Raw genomic sequence first — 16,077 nt, 5'->3', positions numbered from 1 at the left:
AATCAACATACTCTTTATTAAATAGTCTTGTGGTATTACAGGGGTGACATATTGTTATAAATCACAAAGGGGTGCGAAATATTATGTATAACATTGTAGGCACAAAATTTGACCACATACAAAATTTCAAGACAAGTGGAAGGTGTAGATGTAGAAGATACCAATTTTGGCTTTCTGAATGTTCACATCAGTAGCATAGTGCATTGGATCGGCACATAAGTGAAGAGAACAAAAATCAGCGATGGTGAGATTAGAATGGAATATTCGATTTGATTATCGATCGGTTGGTATTGGAGAAAGTTTTCTACATGATTTATTTAGGGAAGTGCTAATTTGTTTTAGACAAGTGCATGTATTTTATTCCATATTTGATAGCTAGGTGCATGTTTTTTATTCTAGGTTTTGATTGAGGTTGACAAGGAAGTGAACGCTATTTGGTTGCATAGTTTAGCTTGGGGGAAGACATTGAAAAGAGAGACTATAAAATAATGAAGATATCAATCAATAGATTTGGATGAAGAAAAACGTCGAGTAATAAGATGGTGCAACACTTGGAAATGGAGATTCTAGATTTCAACTCATGGAAACATAAGTTTTGTCATTGGAGAGAATTAGTCAATGAGCGTAGAACTCGAGCATATTGTTAAGCAAGCTCTTTCCACAAGAATACAATATTGTACGAAATTACATAAGTGCTAGGTAATGTCCACTTTGTATTTAAGACTCAAATTGAGAAGTTGGCTTGTGAATCTTGCATTTAATTGATACTAGAGATGAGGGTACAACTCCATTCTTTTCAATATTTTTTATTGGGTTACACCAAGGAAAGTTCTAAATCACTAGTCACTATTTTATATTCTATTGAGTCCTACACGCTTACTTTCATTTTATGCCACCAGTATGTATATGTGAGCATTTAAGAAAACATATAAAGCACATTTTAAGTGATAAAAACACAACCTTTGCTCATATCTACAAATAGAAGCCGAGTTTAGTTACATGAACCACACGAAGCATTACACTCCTTGCGCACTCCTGGTCTTATGGAATTAGAGGAGTCACATTATGGTATGAAGCATAAAAGGGCGCGAGTATAACATCGTTGGTATTTACATGAGAATGTACACAATTGCAAGACAAGTGAAAGATGTAGATGGAAACACGTTAGAAATAAAAATGTCTATTTTTTTCTATATCAATGTTGGTTTCAGTACCACCAATTTTATACCAATACAATATGGGATCATACCTTAAAAAATGTTGGTTTATGTAGCATATATAATCATACCATCTCATAAATCAATGTAAACCTTGAAATGGAGGAAACAAGATCCTACGATTGACCAATGTAAGCTAGAAGATCTTAGTTGACACAACATAATTAGTAATAAGAATAGGACTAGTTGTTGTCTTTAAGGAAGGGATACGAAATTAGGTTCCTGTTCCTTTTGTTGCATGAGATGGAGACAGTGAAGTGTCTATAGATGAACTAGTCTAACAATGGTAAAATGACTAAGTTTTATAGAATGTAGTAGATACAAGATGAAATATAGAAAGAGTAAGACATATCTGAGATGGAGACATAGAGAGGAAATTGGGACTGTAATATGAAGCTAATTGTACTAGAGAGAAACGTTGGAGATCCGTGTCTAAAGTTGAGGGAAAATTGAGAGATGATCGAAAATGAAATCGACAATATTTGATCACTTGCCTCTTAAAAATATGGGTCAATGACTGCTGGGTGCCCTGTTCTTAGGGTTTTCGTTCAATCAATGTTTTGTGATGCCTGCTAATGTCTGGTCTACTTTTCTTTAACTTTCTTGTTATCGGATTTGGACCTGTAGATAGAGAAAATTGGGAGAAATGGTTATTTCATATAAGGGATTACCTTATCCAAACCGCGTATTAGTGTTCTCTCTTCAACAATGATAATGATGAGATAGGATGCATGCCCCCACAAGAAAAGAGGCTAAGAAAATGATAAATGGTGAAATGATGACACCTTATCTTAGGTACGAATTACATAATACACTTGATCATAATTGCTATAGCATATATTTCAATGATTGAATAATCAAATTGGGACTTCTTTATCGTTTCGCTCCCTGAATGCTTGATTGACTAGGTTTTTTGGTTTTCTATATTGAGTACATTGATTCCTAGAATGGGAAAGGGAGTTGTGTTTATATGAAGTTCACACCTTTTCGAAACATTTTGTTGTGATGGGACAACAAAACAAATTAGATTCATGCAAATTACAAGGTCCACTTTCATCTCTCAACAGTTGAGCCTATTTTAGCAAAATAGGGGTGTTGGGTGCACTAGTCCTTGAAAAATGTGCTAGTTAAAAGTTCACCAACAGGGGAAATAACCTGGTTTTCCAAAGCAATCTGAACATTAGGTACACACACGAATAAACCAGGCACACACAAAAAAATAGAAGAAAACCACATAGAAAACCATGCTGAAGAAGACCGTAGTCTACAAAAGGATAAACACTTGTGCAAGAGAAAACTCGTGACTTGTGCAAAATCGACGAGCTCCAAATGACCTTTTTGTGGGTTTGAGCAATTTCACTTACTATAGATTAACGTTTGCTCGCACCTCCATGAACCCAAAATAGCCTACGCCAATTTTTCAAGCTATGTGTTGTTAGTGTATGATATTCTAACTAGAATATTCTTCTATGTAAGTTTGCTAGATGGTTAGTTGTTAGAATAATGCCTGGTTATGTTAATCTTATCCATGAAACATTACATGATTCTAGATAGCATCTGATATTATAGGTGGAACTGTATTAGATATGTATTTTTAATCACCCCTAAGTTGATCAAAGATATTAAGAGCTTATCATTCATCTCAATCTGTGCATTTTCTTTTTTTGAGCTCCACTAGTTTTTTGGTACTCACATGTTTGTAATTTATTTTAATTATGACTGCAGATTTATAGAGGTTTTGATTGAGGTTGAGCATCTGAAAGGAATGTGGATTTGTGCCATAATATTTTTGTGTTCTTGTGAGGACATGATAATCCGAAGGTGTTTCTACTGTGATTTTAAAAATCCCGATGAATTGAAGTTTATAAAATTCATCGTATAAATAATAAAATAAAAATAGGAGATTTTATTTCATGGTTGATTAGTGTATTTTAAATTATATATATTTTTTATTAAATTGTTGATCATGGAGACCAAGTTGACAAATTTGAAGCTCTACTGTAGGGCGATTTTTTAGGAACACATTATTGTGTGGATAGTGGAAGCGCTTAATTAGCTAAAAGATGATTTGTCTTCAATTTTAATAAGACGATCAATTATTTTACTATGGTCAATCTGCATGTGTAAAGGTTTGGGATATTTTATTAAAAAGCCGATCCTTGTGTGCTGGCTTTTTGGCACTTTCTGGTGTGGTAAAATTTGCATAGGCTGATCTTTTGGCATAGATATTTGATTTGAACTAGTGATATAAAGTGGTTGTTTTGGCATAAATTGTTGGATATTGTTGGTCATGCTAGGATATGTTGTGGTCATTGATGTCAACATATTCCTATGATTTTCTCTGGTGATTGCAGATTGGGAAGATTTTCTGATCCGGTTTGTAGCGATGCTTTGTTGATCACTGTTTCGCAGAGTTCGGTATATCCTCTGGTATATTTTGGTGTGATCAGATCTGGTGCTGAGATTTTGGGATATTTCTTGGGAAGGTCTTGTGTATCTTAATTTCAGTTGAATCATGATTTGGTTCTCCGCAAGTTATCTTTCTTCCTAGCCGTTGTTGATTGGTTGTGTTCTTTAGCTTTCAGACGTTGACCGATGAAGATTTGAAAAGTAGTGTTGGTGCAGCTATTGTGGATGATTCTAATGTGCTTGCTGGTATTTTTTTTAATTATGTCCTATTTGTTTTGGCAATCTGTATTTATCGTTGTGTGAGTTTTTGGTGGTTTCTATCAACCAGTGATGATTTGTGTGTTATGCACCATTTCTGGTGGTGTAGCGTGTTGCGATTGATCTTTGCGTGATTTTCGGTGGAGTTATGTGTTTGGGAATTTGACCTAGAACCATGCTATGCTATGTAAACCACTATATTGGTCTGGTGGTCAGTGTTTGTATCGTGTGATGTAATTTTTTAATTGAGGGTCGAGGGTTTAGCCGACCTTGTTATCAAGGTTGATAAATTATATATATAGGTGATATAGTCATGTAATTTGGTTGTTTGATGTTGTGTCTTCATTATCAGAGAGAGGTTTGTGTGCGAACATGTGATGTATCCTTCGATGTTGAGTTTGTGGTGAGATTCTATTTGGAGATGCTATTCTTTCCGTTCATTTCTTTCGAATTGTAGTCCAAATCTTATTGCGAGTCAGTGAGACTTCCCTAAGGGTTGTAGCCTTCCGAGCAAATATTATTTGAGCAGTGAGCTCTAGGCAGTGTGCCTGAATGCATGTGCATTCCTCATTGTAATATTTTCACATACTATTGTAGAGTATCATTTTACTGTGGGTAGGTTCCCACCATGGTTTTTCGCTTAACTGGGTTTTGCGCATCAAAATCTTAGTGTTGTGTGTTGTGCTATTAATTTTCTTATCTGTCTTATTACTGCAGTTTATCAAATCTGTGTTTTGCGGTAAAGTTTGTTATTCCGGTGAAGACTGATTCACCCCCCTCTCATTCTTCCCTCTTGGCTGTTGTTAACATAAATATTGTCAAATCAAATCAATTTTTGGTCAATCTTAGAGTTGCATATGTTGCTTATCTATTTTTGCATGAATTTTGAACAATTTGAATAAAACTGTTTTGTCTTTCTCTATTAATTTTTCCTTGCATGAATGTCATTTTGGCTATTTACAAGGCCGCAAGACTCCTTCTTGGTCTAATTTTTAACCTTTTTTTACCGTTACTTGAGTTCTTCAAGGTCATGTTTTGCACCACTTAGACCAGTTATCTAGCATTAGAGGGCATGTGGAGATTTTGTTTTGCCTCATGGCCTCATCTAGTTTTACTTTATTTTGGTAGTCACGTTTGCCTTTTTAGGCTATAGTGTCCCTTGTTCCATTGCTGATGAAAAGATCCTTTGTCAACTATGAATCTTTGTTACATGAATTTTGGATGAGAATAATTGCTTCCAGAGATTTATTCCTATTACAAGCACTTTTTTGTGGAGGCTTTTATGGAGGAAGACAATAATAGTTCCTAGTGCATATTTTGTGTTCTTTTTGCCCCCGTATTGTTTATGCTCTTTCCAATTTGGTTATTTTAAAAATTGTTCACATATTTTAATGATGAAGTATCATTTCGTGAATTATACTACACAAAATGTAGTAAAGTTCCATCATCTGGGTGGTTACATGCACACACATCTAGTGTAGGTTTCATTCAAAGCTTTTTGAAAAATAAAACTTATGAAATATAAGTTACTAATTAACCATACAATCTCTTCAACAATTCCTCCAACTGGTAGCCAAATGATGTTACGTGCATCTAATTTTTTTGACATCATACCAACTAGAGAGTAACTATGCAATTATTGTCATGAGCCTATTTCATAAATTACAAAATAATTTATACTTATTTATTTATTTTTCATTAAATTTAAAACAAATTAAGATAGAAATTTTTATTTGAATTAAATATACATTATTATGATAAAGATTTTTATAAATATATTAAATATTTTATTGAAAAGTTTTTTATAAATTATATAAATATGTATATTAAAATCATAAATAAAATAGAAACTCTATCAATTAGAAATATTTTAATTAATATAATGAAATGTCATCACACACAGGCATAGAATCCCAAGAAACCAACATCCTAACAAGCTAATATCAACTCTAAAATTTATCTAGAAGGAACATTCAGATACACTAACAAAGTCTAAATACGTAGTTGTTGTTGGTGCTCCAAAATGTTCCTTGTATTGTAATGGATTAGTCATATATGTATCCCACAAAATTATGATAGAAACATTTTACATCTACCACAATGAAAGAATAGATAACAATACTAAAAGTATAATAAATGTAAACCTAGGTATTTTGTCAATCTCCTAAAATATTATTCAAGAAAAAGATAACTGATATGAAAAAAATTACATGTTATAAATAGTTTTAGAAGAGTTAATCAAAGCTAGAAACTTGATTTTCAAGAGGATGCAATTTGAGAATATGAACCATCACATCAAGCAATTGGATGATGTTGAGTGTCGACATATTGCTAGGGAGACATGCAAGCTAAGGTGGTGCTTGATCATCATAGACCAATTCAGTGATGCCAAGTCAGTTCTTGTAGGTGTATTGAACCTAACTCATCAAAGGAGGAGCAAGTGACATATGGCATTACATCAAATATTATTCAATGTACCTAATCTCATTTCTCATTGATCCACATTCAAAGAGGGACATGTGCCCAAAGTGTTGTAGTTTTCTCATTGGTTAAAGTGGTTGTTGTTATAACTAGCCCTAATTAGGGTTTCATGGTTAAATCTCGGCCATTAAATTCAAATCAATCTCGGACATTCATTTGTATCAAGACTTCTATATAAGGTTTGCCTTCTCATTTTTAAAGGTTAATAGGTGGATAATAGAGTAGAGCAGAACTGTTAGAAAGTAGAGTAGGAGGAGGAAGCTAGAGATTGTTTCCAAGACTTGTTGAAATTAATACATAAGTTTTGTTGAAGATATGGTGGATGTTTGTGCTGTCTTTCTACATTTTGCATGGGTTCTTGTTACTTCTCAAAGTTAATTGAATTTTACTGATTATGATGGAGAAATGCGAAGATATATGATGAATTACTTAGTGCTCATACCATTTGTTATTTGTTGATTGCAAATTGTAGTGCATGGTTGGTCTAAACCTCATTGTTGAAATAGTTCGATTTTTTAGTATTTTTAAAAATGTAAAAAGTTCTATATATTATTATTTTTAAATTATATTTTGAATTTTAAAAATAATTTGTTTTAATTTATTTTGAAATTTTTATCTATTAATATTTATTGCTTTTAAAAGTTTATAATATTAAAATAATTAATTATGTATTTAAAAAATTTAATATTAAATTATATGTTTATGACTTCTTAAATATTATTCTTATTTAAAGGAGAATCTAGATCAATAGAACAATTTAGATTAAATTAAACTTAATGGTCGTTGGACATAAAATCGAAGCTATTGTTAATTCAGTTTAGAATGTGATTATTAACCACACATGTCATTAGAGGGATGCAAGGTTGTATGGGCTTTAGGATGACTTGACCTTATTATGTGTGGTCATAAGGTTGTTTGTAAAGCTAAAGCAAGGCAAGTATGGATATCGAGAAAATAATTATAGTGTGTAATTTAAGACTCCCAAATGTGAGAAATAAATACAAACAAGAGAAGTGTTGAAGTATACAACTTCTATGTAACTTCTTCCCTTGCCACTCTATCTACAAAATTCCTCAGATGTATTATGTACTGAGAAGTATAAGTGGATAATGCACTAAAGGATAGTGCATACGTGACAAAACACACAAAATGAGGTTATACATGGCAATTACAAATAATTCAATACTATGTTAATACTATTACTATTGGTTCAAAGATTTACAAAAGGTATAACCACCATACTAGGTGTCAACCTATGTTAACATCTTCATTAACGAGTTTGAATTACAAATTGGCCCAAAAATATCCCTCCCTCCCTCTCTCTCTCTCTCCCCTTTTGTATCTTTGTATCTCTTCTTTTCTATCCGTTTCTATCTCCTAATCTTTATCTTAATTTCTCCTTATCCCTCTACAACTATATCTCTCTTTATTTGTCCTTTTCATCCTCTCTCACTCTATCTAGGCACGTCTCACTCTCTTTAACCATCTATTTCTTTGCCACCTCCCTCTCTTCATTCCCATCTCTAGCTCTCTCTTCCTCTGTCACCCTATCTCCAGACATGTCTCGCTCTCTTTATCTATTCATCTCTCCCCTCTCACTATTGCAAACATAACATGAGCCTATTGGTAATGGAGTTCAATTATCTTTTGATTGAAAGGTTTTCTTTCACTTATGTTTGGTTTGTATTAATGAATGCACAATTGATTCAAAGTTATCCCTCGCTCATTCTCTCTCCCCCTCTCTATATATTTATCTCTTCTATCTCTATCTATTTCTCTCTCCTCTCTCTTTATCTCTTCCTCTCATATCCATATCCCTATTCTTCTCCATATCTATATCAATCTCGATCTCTATCTTCCTCTCTATATTTATCGCCTAACTCTATCTCCTCACTCCTTTATCTTTCCCTCACTCTTCCTCCTCTATCTCTCTCTTTATATCCCTATATCTCCCTCTCTCCTTCTCTCCCTATTTCAAACAAAACATAAGAATATTGGTAATGGAACTCGATTATATTCCCGGTTTAAGGGTTTTGTTTGATTGCATTTGTCCGTTTAAGTAGATGCATAGTTGATTTGGATCTATAATTTTTTCAAATGTTGAGACCTTTGTTGAATAAATAATATCATTTACTAAATGGTTTGCTAATTTATCTCACGTGTTGCACAAATATATGAAAAAATAGATCAATTTTTTTTAATAATCATTCCACATCTATTCGGCGTACATATTGCACACCAAGGTGCAATTGCTAGTTGTATATTCTTGACTTTTCTATTACACCATATCATTCAATAAAAAAGAGAATAGCGTTGATGGAAGAACCACAATCATCTGTAACCGCATAGGCTACCCATGCCTATTTGTATCACCTCCACATAGAAAAGTACCTAAAACCATGCTCTCTACATTAATAAACATTTTCTTACTTATGCAAACCATGTCATTAAAGGGTCCAAAAGTATAGGGATTCATTCAAAAAATATTCCTCACTTAATTGCATCCAATATTAGATCACTCCCGGTGTCCATGCTCTTACATGGATGTAGATTTACCTTTCGTATTAGTCATTTGTGGAAACTCAATGGGGAATTGGAGATTGTGAGTGTGGTATGAAAGACAAGGTAAAACCTATGAGAGATATTAAAAAAAAATGTACTCGAGTAGTTATCAAGAAAACTGAGATTATACTAGCGTAAAATATGACCAAACTGTTTTATTGACTTGCTCTTCTATAATATGAACCACTTATTATAATCATGAATCGATCAGGTGTAGAATTTTATTCCCCCTCTCACTCTATTTGTTCCTTATATTCGATTGTTGATCACTTTGATTTCTTAATTGTAAAAAGTTCATTAGTTAGCCACCCTTATCCAAAGAGAGTAAAAAGATAATTCTTGATAGGTAAACAAGGGATCATGGAACTAAACGTTTCCCAACCAAGAATCATCCCAATATATCACTTTTAACGCATTTTTTACTTCTCAAATTGAATATTTTTTATAAACTATTTATAATTGTCATATTATTTGATATAAAAGAAAAGAAAATTCAATCAATATAAATAAAAATAAATAAAATGAAATGTCTAATCAATATGAAATACTTTTCTCATATATTTGATTGAAGTAAGAGGAAAAAAATAATCTTTAATATTATATTTTCCTATTTAGTTACCCCAAACAACTAATTCATCAAAACATTAAGTTAAAAAAAATATTAAATAAACATATATCTCACAAAAATAATAAAAAATAAATCATCTAAATCAACTGTATGTACTTTGTTAAAAGGAGAATCGAGAGGACAATGCAGTCAACTGGACGAAAAGTTTTGGTGTCGAAAAATGGAAATAGACAGATCTCAAACATTAGAAAAAGTAGTAAACCTACTTTATTAAAGAGAATTCACTCACCTAAAGGTAAAATTTTGATCTCCAAAACTGCTAGAAAAGACACCTACTTCATTTACAACAACACACTCACCTAAAGATTAAATTTTGGCCGAGTTCAACTGTAGATGGATGTGAAAGAGACAATCTAAGCAACGCACTCAACGCAACGTGAGCAATGTTTTCGCACCCATCAACAGTTTGAGAATGAAGGCTCTTTTCTCTAAAATATCGCGGTTTACATTCATTATAGTTATGAGTATTGGAAGCGGTACGATTTTTAGTCACTGTTGTACCTTGACCCAAGGTAGTTCAAGATGCATTCAAACTACTCACCCATGACATTCTGAAAATCAGACATCAACGTCTTAATAAGGTTATATCTTATAGAGGTGATGGATTCTAGTGAATTGTAATGTCAAAACCGGATTCTATTTCCGCTACCCATCTACCCTCTAGGGTTTGGAAAAATAAAACGATCTTAAATAATTCTAAATACTAGATCCCTTGGACAACATGGTCTCTTCCAAGATGGGATTCTCAACACCACCAAAAAGTTTTTTTTCTTGTAGAATACCTCTCCAAAATCTATCTTCTTATACATTTATCCTCCATAAATTGGTTCTTATGTTTGCATATGTTGTCTTAAACCTATAATTTAGGTCTCCAAAACTGCTAAAGAAAAGTAATACACCTACTTGACTTCAAAATTGTAGATGGATGTGAAATAGATATTCTAATCAACGCATTCAATGTAAAGTAAATGAACATAAGTTATTTTGAGCAATGTTTTTCTGTCCTAGAACATAGACAATCTGAGAAATAAACATTGAATAACATAAATTAATTTAAATGACGAGAGATAAAAATCTCATTGAAAAAGGGTACAAAGCATGGACAGTCTTTAGGCCAATATCCAACTCCAAGAAAGAAACTTTCCTCTCATACCGATTCTCCCACGGTGGAGAAAGATTTATATATTGTTTCCTTTGAAGAAGCCCACCGTTCCAATTAAGTCTAAACAATTCCACATTACTAAAATGATGGCGATGGCGAGAATACGTGTAAGGCAGGAGGTAAGTTGATCTTGAGATAGGCATACGCAGCAGGGCAGGGAGAAGATAGAAAATTTCAACGTTAATGAAAGGATGGTGAGAATACATCTGCGGTAGCAGGCGAGACAACCACATGCAGTAAGACTTAGTGTGACGTAAGGAAAAGAGCAACAACTCTGGAAGGATCCGTGAAATATACGGAGTCAAGATGAATTAGTCTTTGCGGAGAGTTATGGTTTGGGCTATATAAAGCGTGTAATGGGTTTGTAATAGACATTCATATCCTGATCTCTTGTGTCTGCGTTTCTATTACAATGGCTAACCGCATGATTTACTTCACGTTGGGACTTTTTCTGTTGATATGCTGTTACAGCGACAGGGTCATGGCAGGGGATCCGGATCCCTTGCAAGATTTCTGCGTTGCAGATGAGGAAAGCAACGGTGAGTGAGAATATTTATACATAAACAATGATAATGATTTGCTTATTAGACGAGTCGAGTTACTAACAGACAGATTGATTTGATCTTGTTTTAAACAGTTTTGGTGAACGGGTTCGTTTGCAAAGACCCAATGCAAGTTTCAGCAAACGATTTCTTCTTCCGGGGACTTGGGCAGGCAGGGAACACCGACAATGATGTGGGCTCCAACGTAACGATGGCGAACGTTAAACAGATACCAGGCCTCAATACGTTTGGAATATCGTTGGTCCGCATCGACTACGCAGTGGGTGGAATAAATCCTCCTCACACACACCCAAGAGCCACCGAAGTTCTTGTTTTACTGGAAGGCCAGCTTCTTGTGGGTTTCATTGACACCAGCAACAAATTTTTCAGCAAAACTTTGGAGAAGGGAGATGTGTTTGTGTTTCCAAAGGCACTTGTTCATTTCCAGCAGAATGTGGGGCATGAAAATGCAGTGGCCATAGCTGGATTGAGCAGCCAGTTTCCCGGAGTTCAGACAATCGCCAATTCTCTGTTTGCGGCGAATCCCCCTCTCCCCGATTCCGTTTTGAGCAAGGCCTTCCGCATCACCCAGGAACTGGTGAATTACATTCAAAAGAAATTCGCATACTAAACAAAACAAACAAGAGGTCTCCCAATGAAGACCGTCTTTCCCAATTCTTTTTTCTCACCGTTGAATAAAACTATCATTTTAGGGTTATTGGCGTCCTCTTGTGCCATTCATAGCATCTGTTTTGGACATCAGCATGTCCTCATCATATTCCAAAGATTGAAAATTAACCGTTGAATAAAACTATCATTTTAGGGTTATTGGCGTCCTCTTGTGCCATTCATAGCATCTGTTTTGGACATCAGTATGTCCTCATCATATTCCAAAGATTGAAAATTAAATATTGATGTCGTTTTGTCCCTTTGATGACAACATTAAAATTTCACTTTGCTGTAACACATTTTAAGGTAAGTTGTAAGCGCATTTTGAATATAATTTCCAATATCTCAAGGTATTTGTTGATTGATACGAAGAAGATAAAAGTGTCGTCATATTGAGAAATTGGCAATCGCATTTCCATCAAGAATAAGATAATAGATATAACTCATACATTATCAGTGAGATCTGCAAATATCATAATCTTCTACTTTTCCCATGCATTTATAAATGATCTAATAAAATAGAGCTTCATACATCAGTTCATTCTAAAGCTTCACGACCTCTTCTTTCATGCCTTCGATGTCTATATAACCTATGTCTTTGAAGCTTGCTCATTTTCATTCTATGCAACTACTGCAGATACTCAAATTCTTAAGAAACTGCAACAATAATGTCTTGAGTTGATGAAAAACATAGTACATGCTCACAACAAAAAAGAAGCATATTTCAAATACATAAATCTTATTCAATCAACATACTCTTTATTAAATAGTCTTGTGGTATTACAGGGGTGACATATTGTTATAAATCACAAAGGGGTGCGAAATATTATGTATAACATTGTAGGCACAAAATTTGACCACATACAAAATTTCAAGACAAGTGGAAGGTGTAGATGTAGAAGATACCAATTTTGGCTTTCTGAATGTTCACATCAGTAGCATAGTGCATTGGATCGGCACATAAGTGAAGAGAACAAAAATCAGCGATGGTGAGATTAGAATGGAATATTCGATTTGATTATCGATCGGTTGGTATTGGAGAAAGTTTTCTACATGATTTATTTAGGGAAGTGCTAATTTGTTTTAGACAAGTGCATGTATTTTATTCCATATTTGATAGCTAGGTGCATGTTTTTTATTCTAGGTTTTGATTGAGGTTGACAAGGAAGTGAACGCTATTTGGTTGCATAGTTTAGCTTGGGGGAAGACATTGAAAAGAGAGACTATAAAATAATGAAGATATCAATCAATAGATTTGGATGAAGAAAAACGTCGAGTAATAAGATGGTGCAACACTTGGAAATGGAGATTCTAGATTTCAACTCATGGAAACATAAGTTTTGTCATTGGAGAGAATTAGTCAATGAGCGTAGAACTCGAGCATATTGTTAAGCAAGCTCTTTCCACAAGAATACAATATTGTACGAAATTACATAAGTGCTAGGTAATGTCCACTTTGTATTTAAGACTCAAATTGAGAAGTTGGCTTGTGAATCTTGCATTTAATTGATACTAGAGATGAGGGTACAACTCCATTCTTTTCAATATTTTTTATTGGGTTACACCAAGGAAAGTTCTAAATCACTAGTCACTATTTTATATTCTATTGAGTCCTACACGCTTACTTTCATTTTATGCCACCAGTATGTATATGTGAGCATTTAAGAAAACATATAAAGCACATTTTAAGTGATAAAAACACAACCTTTGCTCATATCTACAAATAGAAGCCGAGTTTAGTTACATGAACCACACGAAGCATTACACTCCTTGCGCACTCCTGGTCTTATGGAATTAGAGGAGTCACATTATGGTATGAAGCATAAAAGGGCGCGAGTATAACATCGTTGGTATTTACATGAGAATGTACACAATTGCAAGACAAGTGAAAGATGTAGATGGAAACACGTTAGAAATAAAAATGTCTATTTTTTTCTATATCAATGTTGGTTTCAGTACCACCAATTTTATACCAATACAATATGGGATCATACCTTAAAAAATGTTGGTTTATGTAGCATATATAATCATACCATCTCATAAATCAATGTAAACCTTGAAATGGAGGAAACAAGATCCTACGATTGACCAATGTAAGCTAGAAGATCTTAGTTGACACAACATAATTAGTAATAAGAATAGGACTAGTTGTTGTCTTTAAGGAAGGGATACGAAATTAGGTTCCTGTTCCTTTTGTTGCATGAGATGGAGACAGTGAAGTGTCTATAGATGAACTAGTCTAACAATGGTAAAATGACTAAGTTTTATAGAATGTAGTAGATACAAGATGAAATATAGAAAGAGTAAGACATATCTGAGATGGAGACATAGAGAGGAAATTGGGACTGTAATATGAAGCTAATTGTACTAGAGAGAAACGTTGGAGATCCGTGTCTAAAGTTGAGGGAAAATTGAGAGATGATCGAAAATGAAATCGACAATATTTGATCACTTGCCTCTTAAAAATATGGGTCAATGACTGCTGGGTGCCCTGTTCTTAGGGTTTTCGTTCAATCAATGTTTTGTGATGCCTGCTAATGTCTGGTCTACTTTTCTTTAACTTTCTTGTTATCGGATTTGGACCTGTAGATAGAGAAAATTGGGAGAAATGGTTATTTCATATAAGGGATTACCTTATCCAAACCGCGTATTAGTGTTCTCTCTTCAACAATGATAATGATGAGATAGGATGCATGCCCCCACAAGAAAAGAGGCTAAGAAAATGATAAATGGTGAAATGATGACACCTTATCTTAGGTACGAATTACATAATACACTTGATCATAATTGCTATAGCATATATTTCAATGATTGAATAATCAAATTGGGACTTCTTTATCGTTTCGCTCCCTGAATGCTTGATTGACTAGGTTTTTTGGTTTTCTATATTGAGTACATTGATTCCTAGAATGGGAAAGGGAGTTGTGTTTATATGAAGTTCACACCTTTTCGAAACATTTTGTTGTGATGGGACAACAAAACAAATTAGATTCATGCAAATTACAAGGTCCACTTTCATCTCTCAACAGTTGAGCCTATTTTAGCAAAATAGGGGTGTTGGGTGCACTAGTCCTTGAAAAATGTGCTAGTTAAAAGTTCACCAACAGGGGAAATAACCTGGTTTTCCAAAGCAATCTGAACATTAGGTACACACACGAATAAACCAGGCACACACAAAAAAATAGAAGAAAACCACATAGAAAACCATGCTGAAGAAGACCGTAGTCTACAAAAGGATAAACACTTGTGCAAGAGAAAACTCGTGACTTGTGCAAAATCGACGAGCTCCAAATGACCTTTTTGTGGGTTTGAGCAATTTCACTTACTATAGATTAACGTTTGCTCGCACCTCCATGAACCCAAAATAGCCTACGCCAATTTTTCAAGCTATGTGTTGTTAGTGTATGATATTCTAACTAGAATATTCTTCTATGTAAGTTTGCTAGATGGTTAGTTGTTAGAATAATGCCTGGTTATGTTAATCTTATCCATGAAACATTACATGATTCTAGATAGCATCTGATATTATAGGTGGAACTGTATTAGATATGTATTTTTAATCACCCCTAAGTTGATCAAAGATATTAAGAGCTTATCATTCATCTCAATCTGTGCATTTTCTTTTTTTGAGCTCCACTAGTTTTTTGGTACTCACATGTTTGTAATTTATTTTAATTATGACTGCAGATTTATAGAGGTTTTGATTGAGGTTGAGCATCTGAAAGGAATGTGGATTTGTGCCATAATATTTTTGTGTTCTTGTGAGGACATGATAATCCGAAGGTGTTTCTACTGTGATTTTAAAAATCCCGATGAATTGAAGTTTATAAAATTCATCGTATAAATAATAAAATAAAAATAGGAGATTTTATTTCATGGTTGATTAGTGTATTTTAAATTATATATATTTTTTATTAAATTGTTGATCATGGAGACCAAGTTGACAAATTTGAAGCTCTACTGTAGGGCGATTTTTTAGGAACACATTATTGTGTGGATAGTGGAAGCGCTTAATTAGCTAAAAGATGATTTGTCTTCAATTTTAATAAGACGATCAATTATTTTACTATGGTCAATCTGCATGTGTAAAGGTTTGGGATATTTTATTAAAAAGCCGATCCTTGTGTGCTGGCTTTTTGGCACTTTCTG

At 33.8% G+C, this 16,077-nt stretch overlaps 1 protein-coding gene across 1 annotated transcript; it reads left to right on the top strand.

Moving 5' to 3' along the window:
* The first annotated feature begins 11,129 nt into the window (after positions 1-11,129).
* LOC131058052 (germin-like protein 8-2) lies at positions 11,130-12,050 on the top strand. The gene is made up of 4 exons (XM_059215212.1): positions 11,130-11,256; positions 11,355-11,539; positions 11,708-11,857; positions 11,973-12,050. The coding sequence occupies exons 1-4, from the start codon at positions 11,130-11,132 to the stop codon at positions 12,048-12,050; spliced, it is 540 nt and encodes a 179-aa protein (XP_059071195.1).
* Positions 12,051-16,077: the final 4,027 nt, after the last annotated feature.

This window comes from Cryptomeria japonica, unplaced genomic scaffold (genome assembly GCF_030272615.1).
Source record: "Cryptomeria japonica unplaced genomic scaffold, Sugi_1.0 HiC_scaffold_84, whole genome shotgun sequence".
In the NCBI taxonomy this organism is placed as follows: Eukaryota; Viridiplantae; Streptophyta; class Pinopsida; order Cupressales; family Cupressaceae; genus Cryptomeria; species Cryptomeria japonica.
Note: the sequence above shows the minus strand (reverse complement) of the source record. Positions and strands in the feature narration are given on the sequence as shown.

What these genes read in the sequence shown, in the direction of transcription:
- LOC131058052 (XM_059215212.1), top strand. Translation starts at nt 11,130, where the DNA reads ATGGCTAACCGCATGATTTACTTCACGTTGGGACTTTTTCTGTTGATA. An exon ending in TGGTCCGCATCGACTACGCA is followed by an intron (nt 11,540 to 11,707) that starts GTGGGTGGAATA and finishes GTTCATTTCCAG; the next exon opens with CAGAATGTGGGGCATGAAAA. An exon ending in TCCGCATCACCCAGGAACTG is followed by an intron (nt 11,858 to 11,972) that starts GTGAATTACATT and finishes CTATCATTTTAG; the next exon opens with GGTTATTGGCGTCCTCTTGT.